Here is a 15,882-nt window from a genome sequence, read left to right on the forward strand (position 1 = left end):
CTAGAAACGTCCTAAAATCCAGGGAATGTCCTAGTAACTTGCATGGCGCTGTTGCGACTGGCCCCTGATCTCCTGACATTTTTTCAAAAGCAAGTTGAGTATAACTGCTCTACATACTGAAATTCACCAAGAAACATACACAGATGCTTCCTCTCTATCACACACCCATCGGAATCTGACTCGCCACTAAATGTGATCATCTGTGATTCGGGCTTTTTTCGGGGGACATCAGAGCTGTCCCTGACTGTCACTCACAGATGAATGAGGCAACTCGGGATATATCTGGTCGCACTGACGCCTTTGCACACCTGCCACTGTGACAGAGTGCAAAACGCTTTGAAAAATAAGAAAGGATTATTCACTTTGAGAAGGCGATTCATTCTTCATTCTAGCCTCTCAACAGAGAGGTCAAAGGTTAAAGGTTTTTTTGGGACCTGGTGGAGAAGCAGTAGCATTTCAGCACAGCAAACGCACGCCAACATGGGATTAAATTTGAATATTTTCATCCAAAACAAATGAAGTCCATGTGTAATGTTGCTGTGGGCTTTGAGGGAAACATTTGCAACCTTGTTTCAGTCCTCAGGCTGGACAGCCAATCAGTTGTGCTTGCATGTGTTCTCAAAATAGCCTCTGAATTTGCAGTAGGGTTGAAGTGAAAAACAGCAGGCAAAACAACCTCATGCAGCCCTGATTTAAGCCTGTACCTTCACATTAATGCATGTTTGAATATAAACATAAAAAATATTTATAAGGCTTATAAGATATTTGGTTGTACTTGAGTTTTTAGTGATCTCGTATCCCTTTATTTAAAATATATCACTTTTTGCATCCTTCTGATTGGAATAATCTACCTGTAAATATTCAATACACATAACCTTTCAAAAAAACTTTTAAAAAAAAATGTCCAGTCTTCTAATTATGGGATCAGGTGTACAAGTCCACAATAACGCCTCTATAATTTTGTTTAATTGTTTTATAACTTTATTGATTAATTCTACAACTGACACCGACTGATTATCTGTAGTGTGTTTTCCTGATTTTGTGTCTTATTACTTCATACAATTTGTTTTGTTGTTGACTTTTTTTTAGTCTTTTTGTTCGTTTCATTTGTTTTTATAATATTTGATGTTGTTCAGTTATCCTGATACTCTTCCTTTTCTGTTAAATGTTATGTATAGTTATATTCTTTTCTCCCTAGAAAACGAGATGGTACATCCCAAGGTGTTATTCCTAACAAAAAATATCCTAAATCGTGGACCACGCTGGAAATCCTACCTTGTGTGGAGCTTTGAGGAGCCGGTGGACGCCTGCTAGCTGGTTGATGAGTGGGATATCCTCCCTGAAGGTGTACAGCGGTGGTCTCGTCGGTTCTGGGAAATTGGTGCTGTTGAACGGATCGGTGTCATCTAAAAACTGAACCCTGCAGACAAACGTGGCCATGCTGCATCCATGCAAGTGTCTCCTCCGAAAGGGACAGCCCGGTTTGAATGAGAGCTGTACCAGCTATGGCTCGGCTGGCTGTGCGCTCCTCTGCTGGTAACGACAACAAACCCGGGTCGCCTAGCGCGCTCCTGTGCGCAGCCTGTCCTCCCGCAGGACACGGGTAGAAGAGAGACAGGGAGGGGGTGTGTGAGTGGTGGAAAATGTGGCACTCAGGAGCCTGACAAGTGTCTTCTCAGTCTCTCCTGGTTGGGCTCGCACGGAGCTTTTTGACGTGTTTCTCGGAGAGGCAGGTGGCCGGTGATAAAGGGGACTCCAGCTCGCTGCCGGAGGGTGAAGGATCAGCGCAGCTTGGGACAGCCGGTCTGCTGTCTGTCTGTCTGAGTCCCAGTAAATCCACCCCCCTTCCTCCCCCCATATCTATTTTCCCCTCTGCCTCATCTCTCCCTCCTCCCCCTCCCTTCAGATCTGTCTGCGGCTTAGCAGCGGCTTCCTACATGAACGTTAAATATATGACCGCACAAACGTAAATACATATAAAGCAATGAGTCATGAAGCACCTTTAATGGGTGTTACTCTATGAGCGGCGGAAGGTAACTAAGTACATTGACTCAAGTACTGTACTTAGGTATGAATCTGAGATAGTTGAGTATCTTAATTTCATGCTGCTTTATACTTTTACTCCACTACATCTCAGGGGGGAAATTTTGTACTTTTTACTTCGCTGCATTTAACTGACACCTTTGGTTAGGCTACTTTACCAATTAAGATCTTTGCAAAACAAACAAACAAACAAAAAAACAAACAAACAAAACAAGTTAATATGATGTTTACACAGTTTGATATTCCAACGGTTAAGATTAGTTGATTAAACTATCCGTCAATTCACAGAATATTAACGGCCATCTGTGGGGATAGGCTTGTGAGGGGTAGTTTTAATTTGTTGTTTTTTCTCTTTTTGTTATTTTTTTTAGGTGTGTGTGTGTGGTTTAAAGACTTTTCTGCCTTGGCTACTTTTAATTCTTTATGGACATTTCCCTAATTATACTTACTTTTGCTTATGTACCATTTGTCATGCAGGACATTTACTTTCAGCAGAGTATTTTCACAGAGTGGTGTTAGTAGTTTTATTTAAGTAAAAGAAGTGAATACTTCTTTCACCACTGTAAATATTCATCTAAAGCAACATTATATGACTTTAAAAAGCAGAAAGTGCCAACACGTTTGGTGTAAGCTCAGTACAGACATGTTCAGATCAGAGTAATAGCCGACAGGAACAAAATTATTTCCTGTTAAGAGTTTTGCTTTAGAGCGCAATATTGATCAATGCTGACCTCTAGTGGCCATAACGTTTAACTGCAGGTAGCGACAGTATTTCTGTCAGTCCAGCCTCCACAAACATGGAGCAACTAATGTAACCTTTCTGTAGTATATTAACCCCTTTTACACCTGGATCAACATCACTTTTTTTGTACTGTGTTAAGACGCCTTTCATGACTATTACACATTTTTACCCTGAGCAAATTAGTGTGATTAAGCTTCAAAACACAGGGGAAAAGTTAATGAACAACTTGGCAACTTTTCTTTTCTTTTTTGTTTCTATTTTAAGGTAATTTCTTGCTAATTTTAAAGGGTATATCTTGTTAAGTTGCTCATTGCTTTCTTCCCTTTTGTCAAAAAAATAAATTAAATAAAAAAAAAAAAAGAAAAGTGAAAAGTGAGTCTTAATGAGTCTCTTTATAGGAATACTGTAGTAATTACAGTGCACTGAATACCACAATTACTATCATCTTCTGTAGGGACATTTCGGTTTGGATGCAGCTGCAGTTTATTAATAGTTTTATCTGCTGATGCATTTAAAATTGCTGTATTTCTGTAGCTGTAGACAATGTGCCCTGAACACACTGGTGTGTTTATAGTAGATGGAAACATAAGAAGTGTGAGAGCTTTTTAAATGTTAAATGACCTTTTAATCATACGCTGTAGGCCTTAGTCTGGCAGAGTGACTGAACTGAATTAGGGCCTTTGTATTCTCTTAGGAACGCAGGCCATCAGCCCGCCATCCTCTCCGGTCTTGTGCCTTTCAAACCACTTGCTGTTATGCAGTGGCGCCCCCAAGTGATTAGATTACCAAAACTAATTACTAACTAAAAATAATCTCACTGGGCACATTTTATGCAGGTCTTACCTTTCAATGCCTAAAACACATGACAGTATCCTGGCTGTGCATCTCCTCTGCCATTGTTGTGTGGCAGGTGCACTGCAAACACTTAAAAAAAAATCATGGGAAATGCGTGCCTCATGTGAATTTTACACCGTGTCCCAACAGCAGGAAACATCGCTCTCCATCCACACTGACTCCGTTAAATATGTGCTTCTGTTATGTCATGTAAACAAACCAAAGAGGCTACCTGTCAGCGGTGAGCTCGACTGGAGATGTAACCACAACAACAACCACAACAAAGATGGATGAGTACTTCCTATTTCTCTATGTTTTTGGGTTTTTTTTTTTAACAGAAAACATTTGTTTTAAAGTCTGATATTTACTGGAAATGACAGCCAATAGCAAGTTTTTTTTATGCAACAGTCATTTAACAGAAACTTTCTGCTCCCTGGTGATCTACTTCCAGCCAGCTGCCACCTAATTTAGGTTTTTTTGTCATGAAATGAAGAGGTGTTGTGCAGATAACTCACCCTTTTAAGTTGAATCTACCGTTCTTCGTTCATTGTGACGCTGTTAAAGAGAGTGACAGCAATAAATAACAGGATATCTGACAAAAGTCACACTTGCAGACAGAGACATGTTCAAGTTCATGCTAAATTTAAGCAGTGATAACCACAGTTTATTTTTGAATCAAAATATACACAACCAACTATCAAAACAACAGAAAAAACACTGTATTTATCTCTTGAAAATATAAGCACAGCACATTTGGTAAAAGGTCCATCAATTGGACCTTTTACCAATAACCAATCTATTGTTTAACATATCATTAACCTTTTAACACCTGGTTCAGCATCAGTTCTCTTGTGCTGCAATCAGATGCATTTTACTCGCATTTAAACCTCTGAAACATGAGAAAATTAGTTTGATTTCTTTCAAAAATACAGGAAAAACATAATGAGCAACTTGGCAAGAAATGTCCAGCAAACTAGAAAAAAAATAGTAGATATTATAAAACAAGGAAAAAATGTCCACGAAACTCTATTTAATATTTCTAAAATAATCTTATGGAACAAAAATATATTTTTTTAGCACTTCTTGAGGTAATTTTCTTGTTTTGTTTGTTGAATTTTTAGTTTTTTCCCCCGTATTCTTAGGTATTTTTCTTTAAACTTTTTACAAGTTTCTTGTTGATTTTTGGGCCATTTCTCACGTTTTTGAAAGAAATTATGCCAATAAAATAACTAATAATTTGTTAATACTGGAGGCCAGAAAAACCCCTCTTTCAACAGTGATAAACCTCTAGAAAAACACACCAGCTTCACATTATAATATTATGCATCTTAAGTCAAGAACCGGTTGTAAAGTGAGGAGCAAAGTGCAAACATTTCTTCACACACCCCCACAACCACTCACGTCATGCTCTGTCATCTGAAGCTGTGACACTCTCACCTACCTATAGAATTACCAGCCTTTGTTAATCTAAACATAAGCTGATGGTTGCTTACTATAAATTATTAGGTGATTGTGGTTTATCATCAGCCACTAGCTACGAGTTAAATGGATTTGAACAAAAAAAAAAAAAAAAAAAAAAAAAAAAATGTAAAGAAGGCAGCATCAACTTGACAAGAAATATCCAAAAAATAGCAGGAAATTATTTAAAAAAAAAAAAAAAAAGTTTATAAGAATGTTACCTTAAAAATGAGCACAAAAAATAAATAACATGAAATTGACCTAAAAATATATGAAAGTATTTTGTGTATTTTTTTCTGTAACATAATATTAAATCTAAAAGTATTATATTTATATTTAATATTGTCTATATTCATATACAGCAATTCGTTCAACTTGTCACATATTGCCGCTTTGCAAACACTTCCTTGTCTTCATATTATGCTCGTTGTGTCTTTGTGTGTTTTTGCCCTCTAAAAACGTTTGGGATGCTGCTACCGTGATGTCAACTAAAGCACATGGTGGGGCGACGTGGGCACGCACCTCTTATATATTACATCTTTAATGACAGCATTTCAACCGATGCTGTGCTGTTGTGTTTCATGTGTAGTGCGACTGCTTCTATCCAGCCACACACTCACCTGACACCGTCCAGTGGTGTTCACGCAGACGTGAAACATGGCTTTTGGCACCAGAGTTTGGAATGAGAACGGGCTGATATACAGGTATTAGCAAGAGCTTGTCAAGAAACAAGTTTTAACAAAGGGCGTGAACGAGACTGACTAAGGAGCTGAGTCTGTGAACTGCGGCGTGCTGGAGTTGAGGCCGGGTTTTTATGAAGGAGAATAGATTGTAAATGGTTGCAGCTGCTGCCTGACTGATCAGAGCACTTGAGGCGTGCTCCAAAAACACTTCAGTCCCCACTGACTTCCATGTTGAAATGTCAAAACTTAACAGCAGAAATAAACATGTTTATGAGCCTGGTGCAAAAAAAAAACAGTATTAGTAAAACATGAATTAGTTAATAACGTTGAAAATAAATGTGAGGCTTGTGTCTTACAGATACTGATGTAAATGATGTGGTGATTATTAATAAAAATATTTTTTAAAAAACTATTATGTCAGAAATTAACTAAATACAAATATATATATAGTTTATATATAAATTATCATATTTTTTGAAAAAACCCCACCCAAAACTAAAAAACACCCCCCCAAAAATAATAAAATTAAAAAATACAAAATTATATATATATATTAAACTCCAGAAAATTTTAGATTATAACAAATATAGACCTAAATTTTTATTAAAATTTTTAAATTTTCTTTCAATCAACTCATTTATTAATCAACTCATAGTTTCAGCTGTAGTTGTATACATTTTTGATCCTTTCATCTATAACAAAATATCCTATTAAAACTCTCCTAAACTCTCCTATTTTTTTATTTTTTTTTCCAAAAAGCTTAATTTGTAACTAAAGGTTTCAGGTAAATGTGTTAAAGTAAAAAGCACAGTATTTCCCTCTGAAATGTGAATGGAGTAAAAGTATAAAGTGTCATGAAAAGAAAACACTCAAGTAAAGTACAAGTACCTCAAATCCATTATTAAGTGCAGTACTTAGTAACATTCCACCACTGGATTATTAAATAGTGCAACATATCTTACAGATGTGTGCAGAACGTAAAAAGACGGATTACTAAGTGTTTCCCTGGACGGGGATTTTCTTTTATCAAAGCTAAACAAACATGCAAATACAGAATTTTATTATTCCAGATGAGGTGAAAGCTGTTTAGTAAATGTGACTTGCTTATTTACATTAAAATTGTTAAAATATTACTGGAAATGAGGAGTGCATGCAGGTTCAGGTCTGTTAACTTTCTTAATATTAATCTGAACTTGCTGTAGTCATATCAAGTATAATGAGTTAACATTTTTCCAACGTTTCACCACATGGTTTAATTAATTATTTGATGTTAACATATCTGCATAAATTGGTCCACATGGTCCCTACTTGTACTCCCTGATCCTTGTCTGATTGGCAGGGATGTTTTATGATGGTGACACCCATGTCCATTCCTGCCTTCAAAATGATAGATGAGAGGGACAGATAAACAGAATGAGCAGGTCATTTACATCCTCGGCGTGCCAGACTACTGACGAAACCTGTCGCGATAATCTGTAGACTGGACTGACTCCACAGACACCATGAGACTGGCTCTTCCAAACCCCGGACTGGAAGACAGGATCCCCTCTCATGGGGAACTGGAGAAAATGGAGAAGGAGGAGGCCGGGACAGGCCCAAATGTTTTTTAAAAATAATCTTTTCATAGACAACAAGGCCCAGTATCTGCTCACATGTTGTGGGCTTCTGTGTGGGACTTGGCAAACGTCTGGAGGTTCCCGTACCTGTGTCAAAGTCATGGAGGAGGTAGGTTTTTTCTTATCTGTAGCTAGAAAGTTAATTTAATAATAACTCAGTTCCAATAAGGGAAACGGTGAAAAACCAGCACCAGAGATGCACATATGGTGTTTGCAAAAAAGAGCATTATGATGCAAGTGTCATCAAATAGCAGTTTTACATTAAACCTTTGAATTCAGCATCAACATTGCTTTTTTGTACTACAATTCAGATCCCTTTCACAAGCATTTAAACCTTTGAACTATGAGAAAATTGGTTTGATCTCTTTCAAAAAAAGGCCAAAAAAAAAAGGCATCTTGGCTAGGGATGTCCTCCAAAAAGCATGGAATTAGTAAATTTAGAAGAATAATTCTTAAAAAGCTAGGGAAAAATTTCCAGATAACTACACTCAAAATTATTGTAATTCTAAATTATTATTTATTATTTTATAGAATCACTTCAGTTTTTTCAGTAGGTTTTTTTCAGGTAAATTTTCCTGTTTATTTTTTTGTTTTGTTTTTGTGTGCAAATTTTCAAGTACTTGTACTTTTTACTGATTTCAATTTCTGGGGCATTTCTTATAATTTTCTTATGTTTTTGTTAAAGACAAATAAGGCTCTGGCATCAGTTGAAAAAAATATAAAACTTTAAACGATGGTACATATTGAGCAAACATACTCTTAAGTGACACTATAAAACCACGATGCACCATTATGAGCTTAACATCTGCACTTAAAGTGCTTGAGGTAAAATATTAACTCACAGAAGTGGATAGAGATTGCTGTATGAAGCTAACATGTTCATTTTAACAGCAGATAACCACTGATGCGTTAAACCACTTATCATGGTCATTCTCAAGCTTTTAACACACCAACGTGATTAAGGTGAAGAAAACAGTGACTAATGGCTTTGTGAAGGAAGTTATTTTTGCAGATTCCTTGAACTTTACCTTTTGACTGCCAGTGCAGGGTTACATGTAAACAGAAACTTGGCCTTTAGCTCAGGTGTTGCCCGAGTCATTACTTATCAGATTGACCCAGCATATCTCGAGTGAACAAACACTAATAAATTATCAGCCAGAGCAGCACTGATACCAGGACAGTAGTTTTAGATTATTTAAATAATTGAATAAGCAGCATATGAGGGTTTAAGCTACTAATAAAGATTAAACACAAACAGTACAAAAAATAGTTAACAAAAAAGGGAGACCCATTTTCATCTTAAACTTGCTGTGAACCCTCAAAACAATGCTGAGATAAGCCGAAAACCTTTCAAAGGAGGAAGTCTGATTTCCAGACAATCTATGTTACACTGAAGTCAAGGTAAAGCATGGGGATGCCATTCAGGAGATTCTCCATATTAGTCTCCCTAAGTATCTCTAAGTAATGACATTTACTTTATTTGAACGGCTCCTATGCCAAAATATATTAAAATGCAACAACTCTGCCCCAAGAATTCACAACAATTATTAACTAGAAACACAAACTGCAGTTCAGCTTTATCATATCAGCTTTTTTTAGATCGCGCCTTCAATCGGAAAACGTCCTGATAGCAGAGTGAACCTTCAAGCCCTGAGTTTGCTTTTACCAGCATCGACATGCACGATAATGAAGACAATAAAAACTCCTGTCAGTCCATTTTTGTCTTACCCTTATACTGTATGAGTTATCATTTGACATGATGTTGATGTTTTGACGGCGACTAAAACGTATTCCACTTTTGTAAGCTGTCCTAACGATGTGACCGTTCGTCGGATCGTCTTACTTTTTTTCTCCGGTGAAAGCTCCCGGCTGTGCCGTGCAGAGGGGTGTCTCCTCTCCCTTCAGCCCTGGATATTGGTGTTTTTTTTCGCCTTTGAGGAAGAAATCCGTGATGATAGATCTGAAATTGGGTGTTTTCCGTCCATATTTTAATCCATATTTCGACGATAAACGCACATTAGCATCGATGCTAAACGCCATATTGGTTTCCCACAGTTCCTTTGGAGAGACGTCAGAGGTTTGTTTAGGTTTTGTCGTCCAATCGGAAGACTGTCCGACGCTTTGTATCCGCTTTACGTATGCCATACGTCATCAGAAGTAAACTGCACTGTGATTGGCTTTATCCTAACTGTGTCTATCGCTCTTTGTTATTGGTAGTGCCTCATGTATTAGAATAAACTCTGGTAGCCCCTATAATAATAATAATAATAATAATAATAATAATAAATAATAATAATAATAATAATAATAATAATAATATAATAATTTTTTTTTTTTATTTTTTTTTTTTAAAATTTTTTTGTAAAAAGAAAAATAAAAAAAAAAAAAAAAAATCAGGAGACGGACAAGCAGCAGGGCCTCATATGGATGTAAAACTCTGTTCACTGTAGGCAGAGCAGGCAGGAGAATCAGGGCCCTCTCTGAAGTGTCAGGACTGTGATGTGGCCCTCTGCAGCATCACATAGAGGAGATGCTTTGCAGATTGGCACAGATAATGGGATACACAAACAACTGCAAAACAAAAAACGATGGGGCTTTTTTTTTTTTTGAAAAGTGTATCCAGTTTTTGAACAATAATAGTTATTATAATGTTTATTTTTTACTTTCTGCTCCCCAACACTTAGGAGCAGCAAAAGCTTGTACATAATATTTTTGGGTGATTTATCACTAAAGATCTGTAAAATTCATTTTCTGTCTTGTTTTTTCTTTTGTCTTTATTGTCTCATAACTATTTGTACATTCAAGTGACATGACTGCAGCCTAAATATTAGTGTATAACTTCATTGTGCATTGAGGGACTGAGGTTCTGTGACAGAATATATATACTGTTAAATGTATTGCGGTGTTGTAAAAATGTATCCAATGTTGCAACATTCACACAGTAAATATGTGGTTTGTTTTTATGGTAACACCCACATATCCTTCCTGTTATCTGAGCTTACCTTTGTGTATTCCCAGGTGCTTTTATGATTCCTTTTATTATCCTGCTCGTCCTGGAAGGGATACCACTATTGTACCTGGAGTTTGCCATCGGTCAACGCCTTAGAAAGGGCAGTGTAGGGGTTTGGGCTGCAATTAACCCCTACTTGGCTGGAGTTGGTGAGTGCATGAATGAGTGATTTTGATCTTGCTTGAAATCTGTCTTTTTGGTCTTGAATTAAAATGTTGAATACACCACCTCCCGAATTGTGATGCATTCCTGTTCGTAGGTAGGCCTCTATGTACAAACTGTGAGTGAGAACATTTTGATGCTTTGCACCAATGTGGAAGTCCACTATTACATACAGTATTACTCTCTGGTAGCTAAAAACATGGGACATTCATGAGAAATTTCTGTGGTGAAAAATGTAACACTGTTGCTTTTTTTTTTTTCTTCTGTCGCAGGTATTGCATCCATGACTGTGTCATTCTTAGTGGGCATGTACTACAAAAAACACCATCATCGCCTGGGTGATGTGGTACCTCTTCCAATCTTTCCAGAGCCCACTGCCATGGAGCCAATGCCCTCTCAATGATAATCGTACAGGCAAGTCACCATTCTGGTAAAATATCTTCAATTTCAGTCTAATGTTTTATGATCAGTACATATAATTTGTTTTTATCCCTTTCTGTTCTTACAGATCTAGTGTCAGAATGCAAAACGCAGCTCTCCAGTGGACTACTTTTGGTACAGAGAAACACTGAACACCTCAGAGAATATTGAAGCGAGTGGAGGTCTGCAGTGGCAGATGGTGCTGTGTTTGGTTGCAGCTTGGATTGTGCTCTATATCTGCTGCATTCGAGGCATTGAGACCACAGGCAAGGTATGACCTCTATGGCATTAAGGGGCAGAAGGACGCAACATAGACTATTCGGGCCTATATATACCATATATCTGAACCAATTATAGTTTTCAAAGTTGATACTGTAATACAGTGCATTTTACAGGATATGCACAATCACTTATTTTGTCCAGGCACAATGATACCATCCTGGCAACAGTCACTGTCCCCAGCCGTTTGCCAATAAGTTGTGAAAGTGACCCAGTAAAAAAAAGCTTCTGTTGGAAGTGGATTACACAATTCTCTGTGTTAATAAGTGACCCTTGGAAGACTTGGTAGGTTTTTTTTTTCCACCAGCCAGGTTAGCCTTGTCCCTCAGCTTCCTGTGCTTAGTCATCACGTTCTCCTCCCAAGTCGTTACAAAATAGCTGCTTTGCTTTGGGAATGGACTTTCACGTCTTCATGTTACACTCAAGGCATCCTCCTGCTTCTGCTGTTAATATTCCGGGATACTGCAACTAATGCCGGGAAATAAACTACAGCGGATGGTTATGTCAAGGCAACAAAAGCACGTATCTTCCAGTTGAAAGTCCAGGGTTTGTTGGACCCATCCACCATCCTTTCTTTCAGCTCCTTATGTTGTAACCAGCAGTGAATCAACCTGACACTATCGAGCAGCGTATCATATGGCTGTGACAGGTTCCATCGGTCAACTGATTCTGCCTGTCCGAGTATCATGCTGCCACGCTAGTCACCATCTGGCTGACCAGTGGTGTATTATAACATCACAAAAGGAGCCCCTATTACAAACTGACACTGCTCAGAGGCATATCATGCTGCAAGAGGTGGCTTTTGGCGTCTGTGTCTTACACCGAAATTACTGACAAAGTGGCAGTATTTCACAACTTCGGAAAGAGAACAGGGTGGCTAAGCTAGGCGAAATTTTAGCTGCTGAAGACATCCTGCTCTGTACTCAACAATCAGATAAAATAAATCCTTTTATCGCACTGTCTATATGTTGATGTTGCACATAATGTTTCTTACAGAAACCATACAAGTTGGTCAACTATCTTACATATGTGTTTTTAATATATAGAAATTGCGTCTTTAAGATTTGTCTTTCCTTTTTCTCAGGCTGTGTACATCACCTCCACTTTACCATATTTGGTCCTCACCATCTTCCTCATCCGAGGACTGACTCTGAAAGGGTCTGTAGAGGGAATCAAGTTCCTCTTCACACCACATGTTAGTGTAGTTATCATTAAAATAACTTTATTTCTGCCATTACCATGTATGATGCAACACTCTGCTGATGATGATATTGATTTCTAGGTGGATGAGTTGATGAATCCATCGACATGGTTGGATGCAGGAGCCCAAGTGTTTTATTCCTTCTCCCTAGCTTTTGGAGGTCTCATCGCATTCTCCAGCTACAACCCTGTTCAGTAAGTACATGTTAAGTCTGCATGGCATTTAATCTTTTCAGCTGAGATAAAGAATTAAGTGCCATGAGGTACATATTTCATATAATATCTAACCTTTTGAAATCTGAATCAAAAATGCCACACTCACATGCCTTTCACTAAAATTTAAATTTTTGGTTCAATTTCTTTCAAAAACATGGTAAAAAAAAAAGCAAATGGCAACTTGGCATGAAATGTCCCGCAAATTACTACAACAAAATGTGAAACGTGACAAGAAAATGACCTGAAAATTAGCTTTAAAAAAGAGAAAAGAGAGAGAGAGAATCTTTCGAAAATGATCAAATACCTAGGGAAAAATATCAAGAAAACTACATGTATAATTATTGTATTTATGTTAAAATAATTTTCTTCTTTATTTTTTGTGCTTATTTCAGATTATTTTCTTGTAGATTTTTACTAATTTCCTGCAAATTTGGGGTCATTTCTTGTTAAGGCACTCATTGCCTTTTTTCCATGTTTTTGTGAGAAATAACTCTACTTTGCTCAGGTTCAAAGGGGCAATATCCAAATATATTGCATTTTTTTAACAATTAAGATGCTTTACTTTGCAAAAATGTGGAATAAAACTGTACACCTTTTCACTTTTTTCTAGCAATAACTGTGAGCAAGATGCTGTTATCATCTCCATCATTAATGGCTTAACTTCTATCTTTGCTGCCACTGTCATCTACTCCATCATTGGCTTCCGGGCAACAGAGCAGTTCGATGCCTGCGTTAATGAGTATGTGCATGCAACATTACATCGATTTATTTGAGTTAACTAAGGCAAAAGTAGTGCACATTTTTTTTGCTGATTCTAAATCTCCTTTTTCAGAAACATTGTGATGCTGCTGAATGCATTTGATCTAGCTGAGGGGACCATCACAGAGAGCAACTATGATGAAATGCTGCAAAAGCTCAACAGCACAGTCTCAGGATTAGAGATAATTCAGGGGCTGGACCTCAGCTCCTGCAGCCTGAGGTCTTTTCTCAGTGATGTATGATATTTTTGGAGGCATCAAGATGATTTTTACACCTTTTTCAGTAAAATAAGTCCATTGAGCATTAATGGCGATAATGCATTTGTTTTCCAGGGAGTGGAGGGAACGGGTCTGGCCTTTATTGTGTTCACAGAGGCCATCACAAAGATGCCCATTTCTCCCCTCTGGTCCATTCTCTTTTTCATCATGCTCCTCTGTCTCGGGCTCTCCACCATGTTTGGAGCTATAGAGGGAGTTGTGGTTCCTCTGCAGGACCTAAATATCTTTCCTAAGAAATGTCCTAAAGAGGTGGTCACAGGTAACTGGTCTTACGGTACCATGTGTGCTGACAATACAGTGGAATAAGGGTGATGAACTTTAAGTTACTTTGTGTTTTGAATTGTAGGAATCGTATGCCTCTTTTCTTCCTGATTGCGCTCATCTTTGCACTGCGGTCTGGTGATTACTGGTTAGCACTCTTTGACAGCTTCGCAGGCTCCATCCCTCTACTCATTATCGCCTTCTGCGAGATGATTGCTGTAGCCTATCTGTATGGAATGGATAGGTAAGTGAATTTTACCATAATGAATCCCTATAATTTACATTTATTAACTGTGTATTGAGTTAAACCCTTGGACAGCTGGATCAACATAACTTGTCTTGTGCTGTGTTCAGATGCCTTTCGCAAGCATTTAAACCTTTAAAATCAGAGGAAATTGGTTTGCTTTCTTATGAAAACACAGGAGAAAAGGCAATGAGCAACTTGGAAAGAGCTGATCATCAAATTGCAAGAAATTACTACATTTTTTTTTAAAGCTAGGGAAACCTTTCCATAAAACTAAATTTATAATTGTCATAATTATATATTTAACTTATTTAATAAAATTATTATTATTAGTAGTATTTTTAAATTAAGTGACCTTTAAGGTAATTTTCTTGTACTTTTTTCTTCTTTTATTTTTAAAACTTTTTGGGGCAAATTTTGAGGTAATTTCTTCTTAAGTTGCTCATTGCAGGGTTGCATATCTTGCAACCCTGCAATTTTGATTATTCCTCTGAGTACTAAGTCCAATTTGCTTTTTTTGACAGGTTTAACAAAGATATTGAGTTCATGATTGGACACAAACCCAACATCTTCTGGCAGGCCGCATGGAGAGTGGTCAGCCCTTTGATTGTGTTTGTCATCTTTGTATTTTACTTTGTCACCAAAGTCAGTGCCAAGCTCACATACATCACCTGGAATCCAAATTCGGTATGTTTCCTAACTGTTGTTGTGTTACTTCAACCCACTTTCACTACAAACTCATCAAATACACATGCTTGGTCAGTGGCCCTCTGCATCAGATATTGATGCACTTAGGCACCCTTTAGTAGCAGTATGAGATGCAGTAGATGGTGACATTATTTGAAAGACCAGAAAGTTTAGACCTGATCTTGAGTACTAGCGCACTAGTACAGACAGCATCATGGTTTGACGTGTAAGGCCATTGACCAAGTGTTGGTGTTTGACGAGTTGGAAGTGAGAGTATGTTGCATACTTAAAAAAGAAAAGGAAAAAAAAAGATTTAGATCTGTATCATTTCTGAAATCTTTTCCTTGTCATGTTAACAGGAAAACTTCCCGGTTTTGGAGACATTACCCTACCCCAGCTGGGTCTACGTCATAATCGTCATTCTGGCTGGAGTTCCCAGTCTTTTTATCCCAGGATTTGCTTTGTACAAATTATTTCAAAAATGCTGCTGCAAGAAAACCATCAACAAACAAAATTTCAACTCCACATCAGCCGTAATCAGCATGAATGACACTCACTAGATTGCAGAGTACATTACATTGTAGCTTGATAGATGTGAACACATGTTAAAGTAGACAAAAGCTAGATGGCTTTAGGGTATGAGGGATAGACGCTTCCAGATATGGTGTGTACTTCATTCAAAACAAGAGGCCAGTGCAATAAGGATTATTTATTTCATGGTTGAGTTTGTTGTACTTTGTTAAATTTAGTCTGTTGAACTAATTTCATTTTGCTGAGATATTGTATTGTGTTGAAGTGTTTGCAAAAGTATAGATATTTATAATTATATCTTTTGGGGGAACTGCAATGAATGGTTTCAGATATCTTGATCTCACTTTATTTCATTTTCCGCTGACTTAAAATTGGGATTGGCACAGGAACGTTGATAGCATCCTTTGCATAACAAAGAAATCTCTGGATTTTGTCCCAATGACATTGTTTAGCAATTAT

The 15,882-nt window shown here is 37.5% G+C and overlaps 1 protein-coding gene and 1 pseudogene across 1 annotated transcript in view; one reads left to right on the forward strand and one right to left on the reverse strand.

Moving 5' to 3' along the window:
* Positions 1-1,809, reverse strand: part of LOC121957789 (FH1/FH2 domain-containing protein 3-like) — a 70,610-nt gene extending 68,801 nt beyond the window's left edge. Inside the window, 1 exon segment of the mRNA XM_042506567.1 lies at positions 1,276-1,809. Within this exon segment, the coding sequence (XP_042362501.1) occupies positions 1,276-1,440 (165 nt within the window). The 5' untranslated portion in view covers positions 1,441-1,809.
* A 5,453-nt stretch (positions 1,810-7,262) lies between these two features.
* Positions 7,263-15,452, forward strand: LOC121957668 (annotated as a pseudogene).
* Positions 15,453-15,882: the final 430 nt, after the last annotated feature.

Source organism: Plectropomus leopardus, chromosome 18, assembly GCF_008729295.1.
Source record: "Plectropomus leopardus isolate mb chromosome 18, YSFRI_Pleo_2.0, whole genome shotgun sequence".
Classification (NCBI taxonomy): domain Eukaryota; kingdom Metazoa; phylum Chordata; class Actinopteri; order Perciformes; family Serranidae; genus Plectropomus; species Plectropomus leopardus.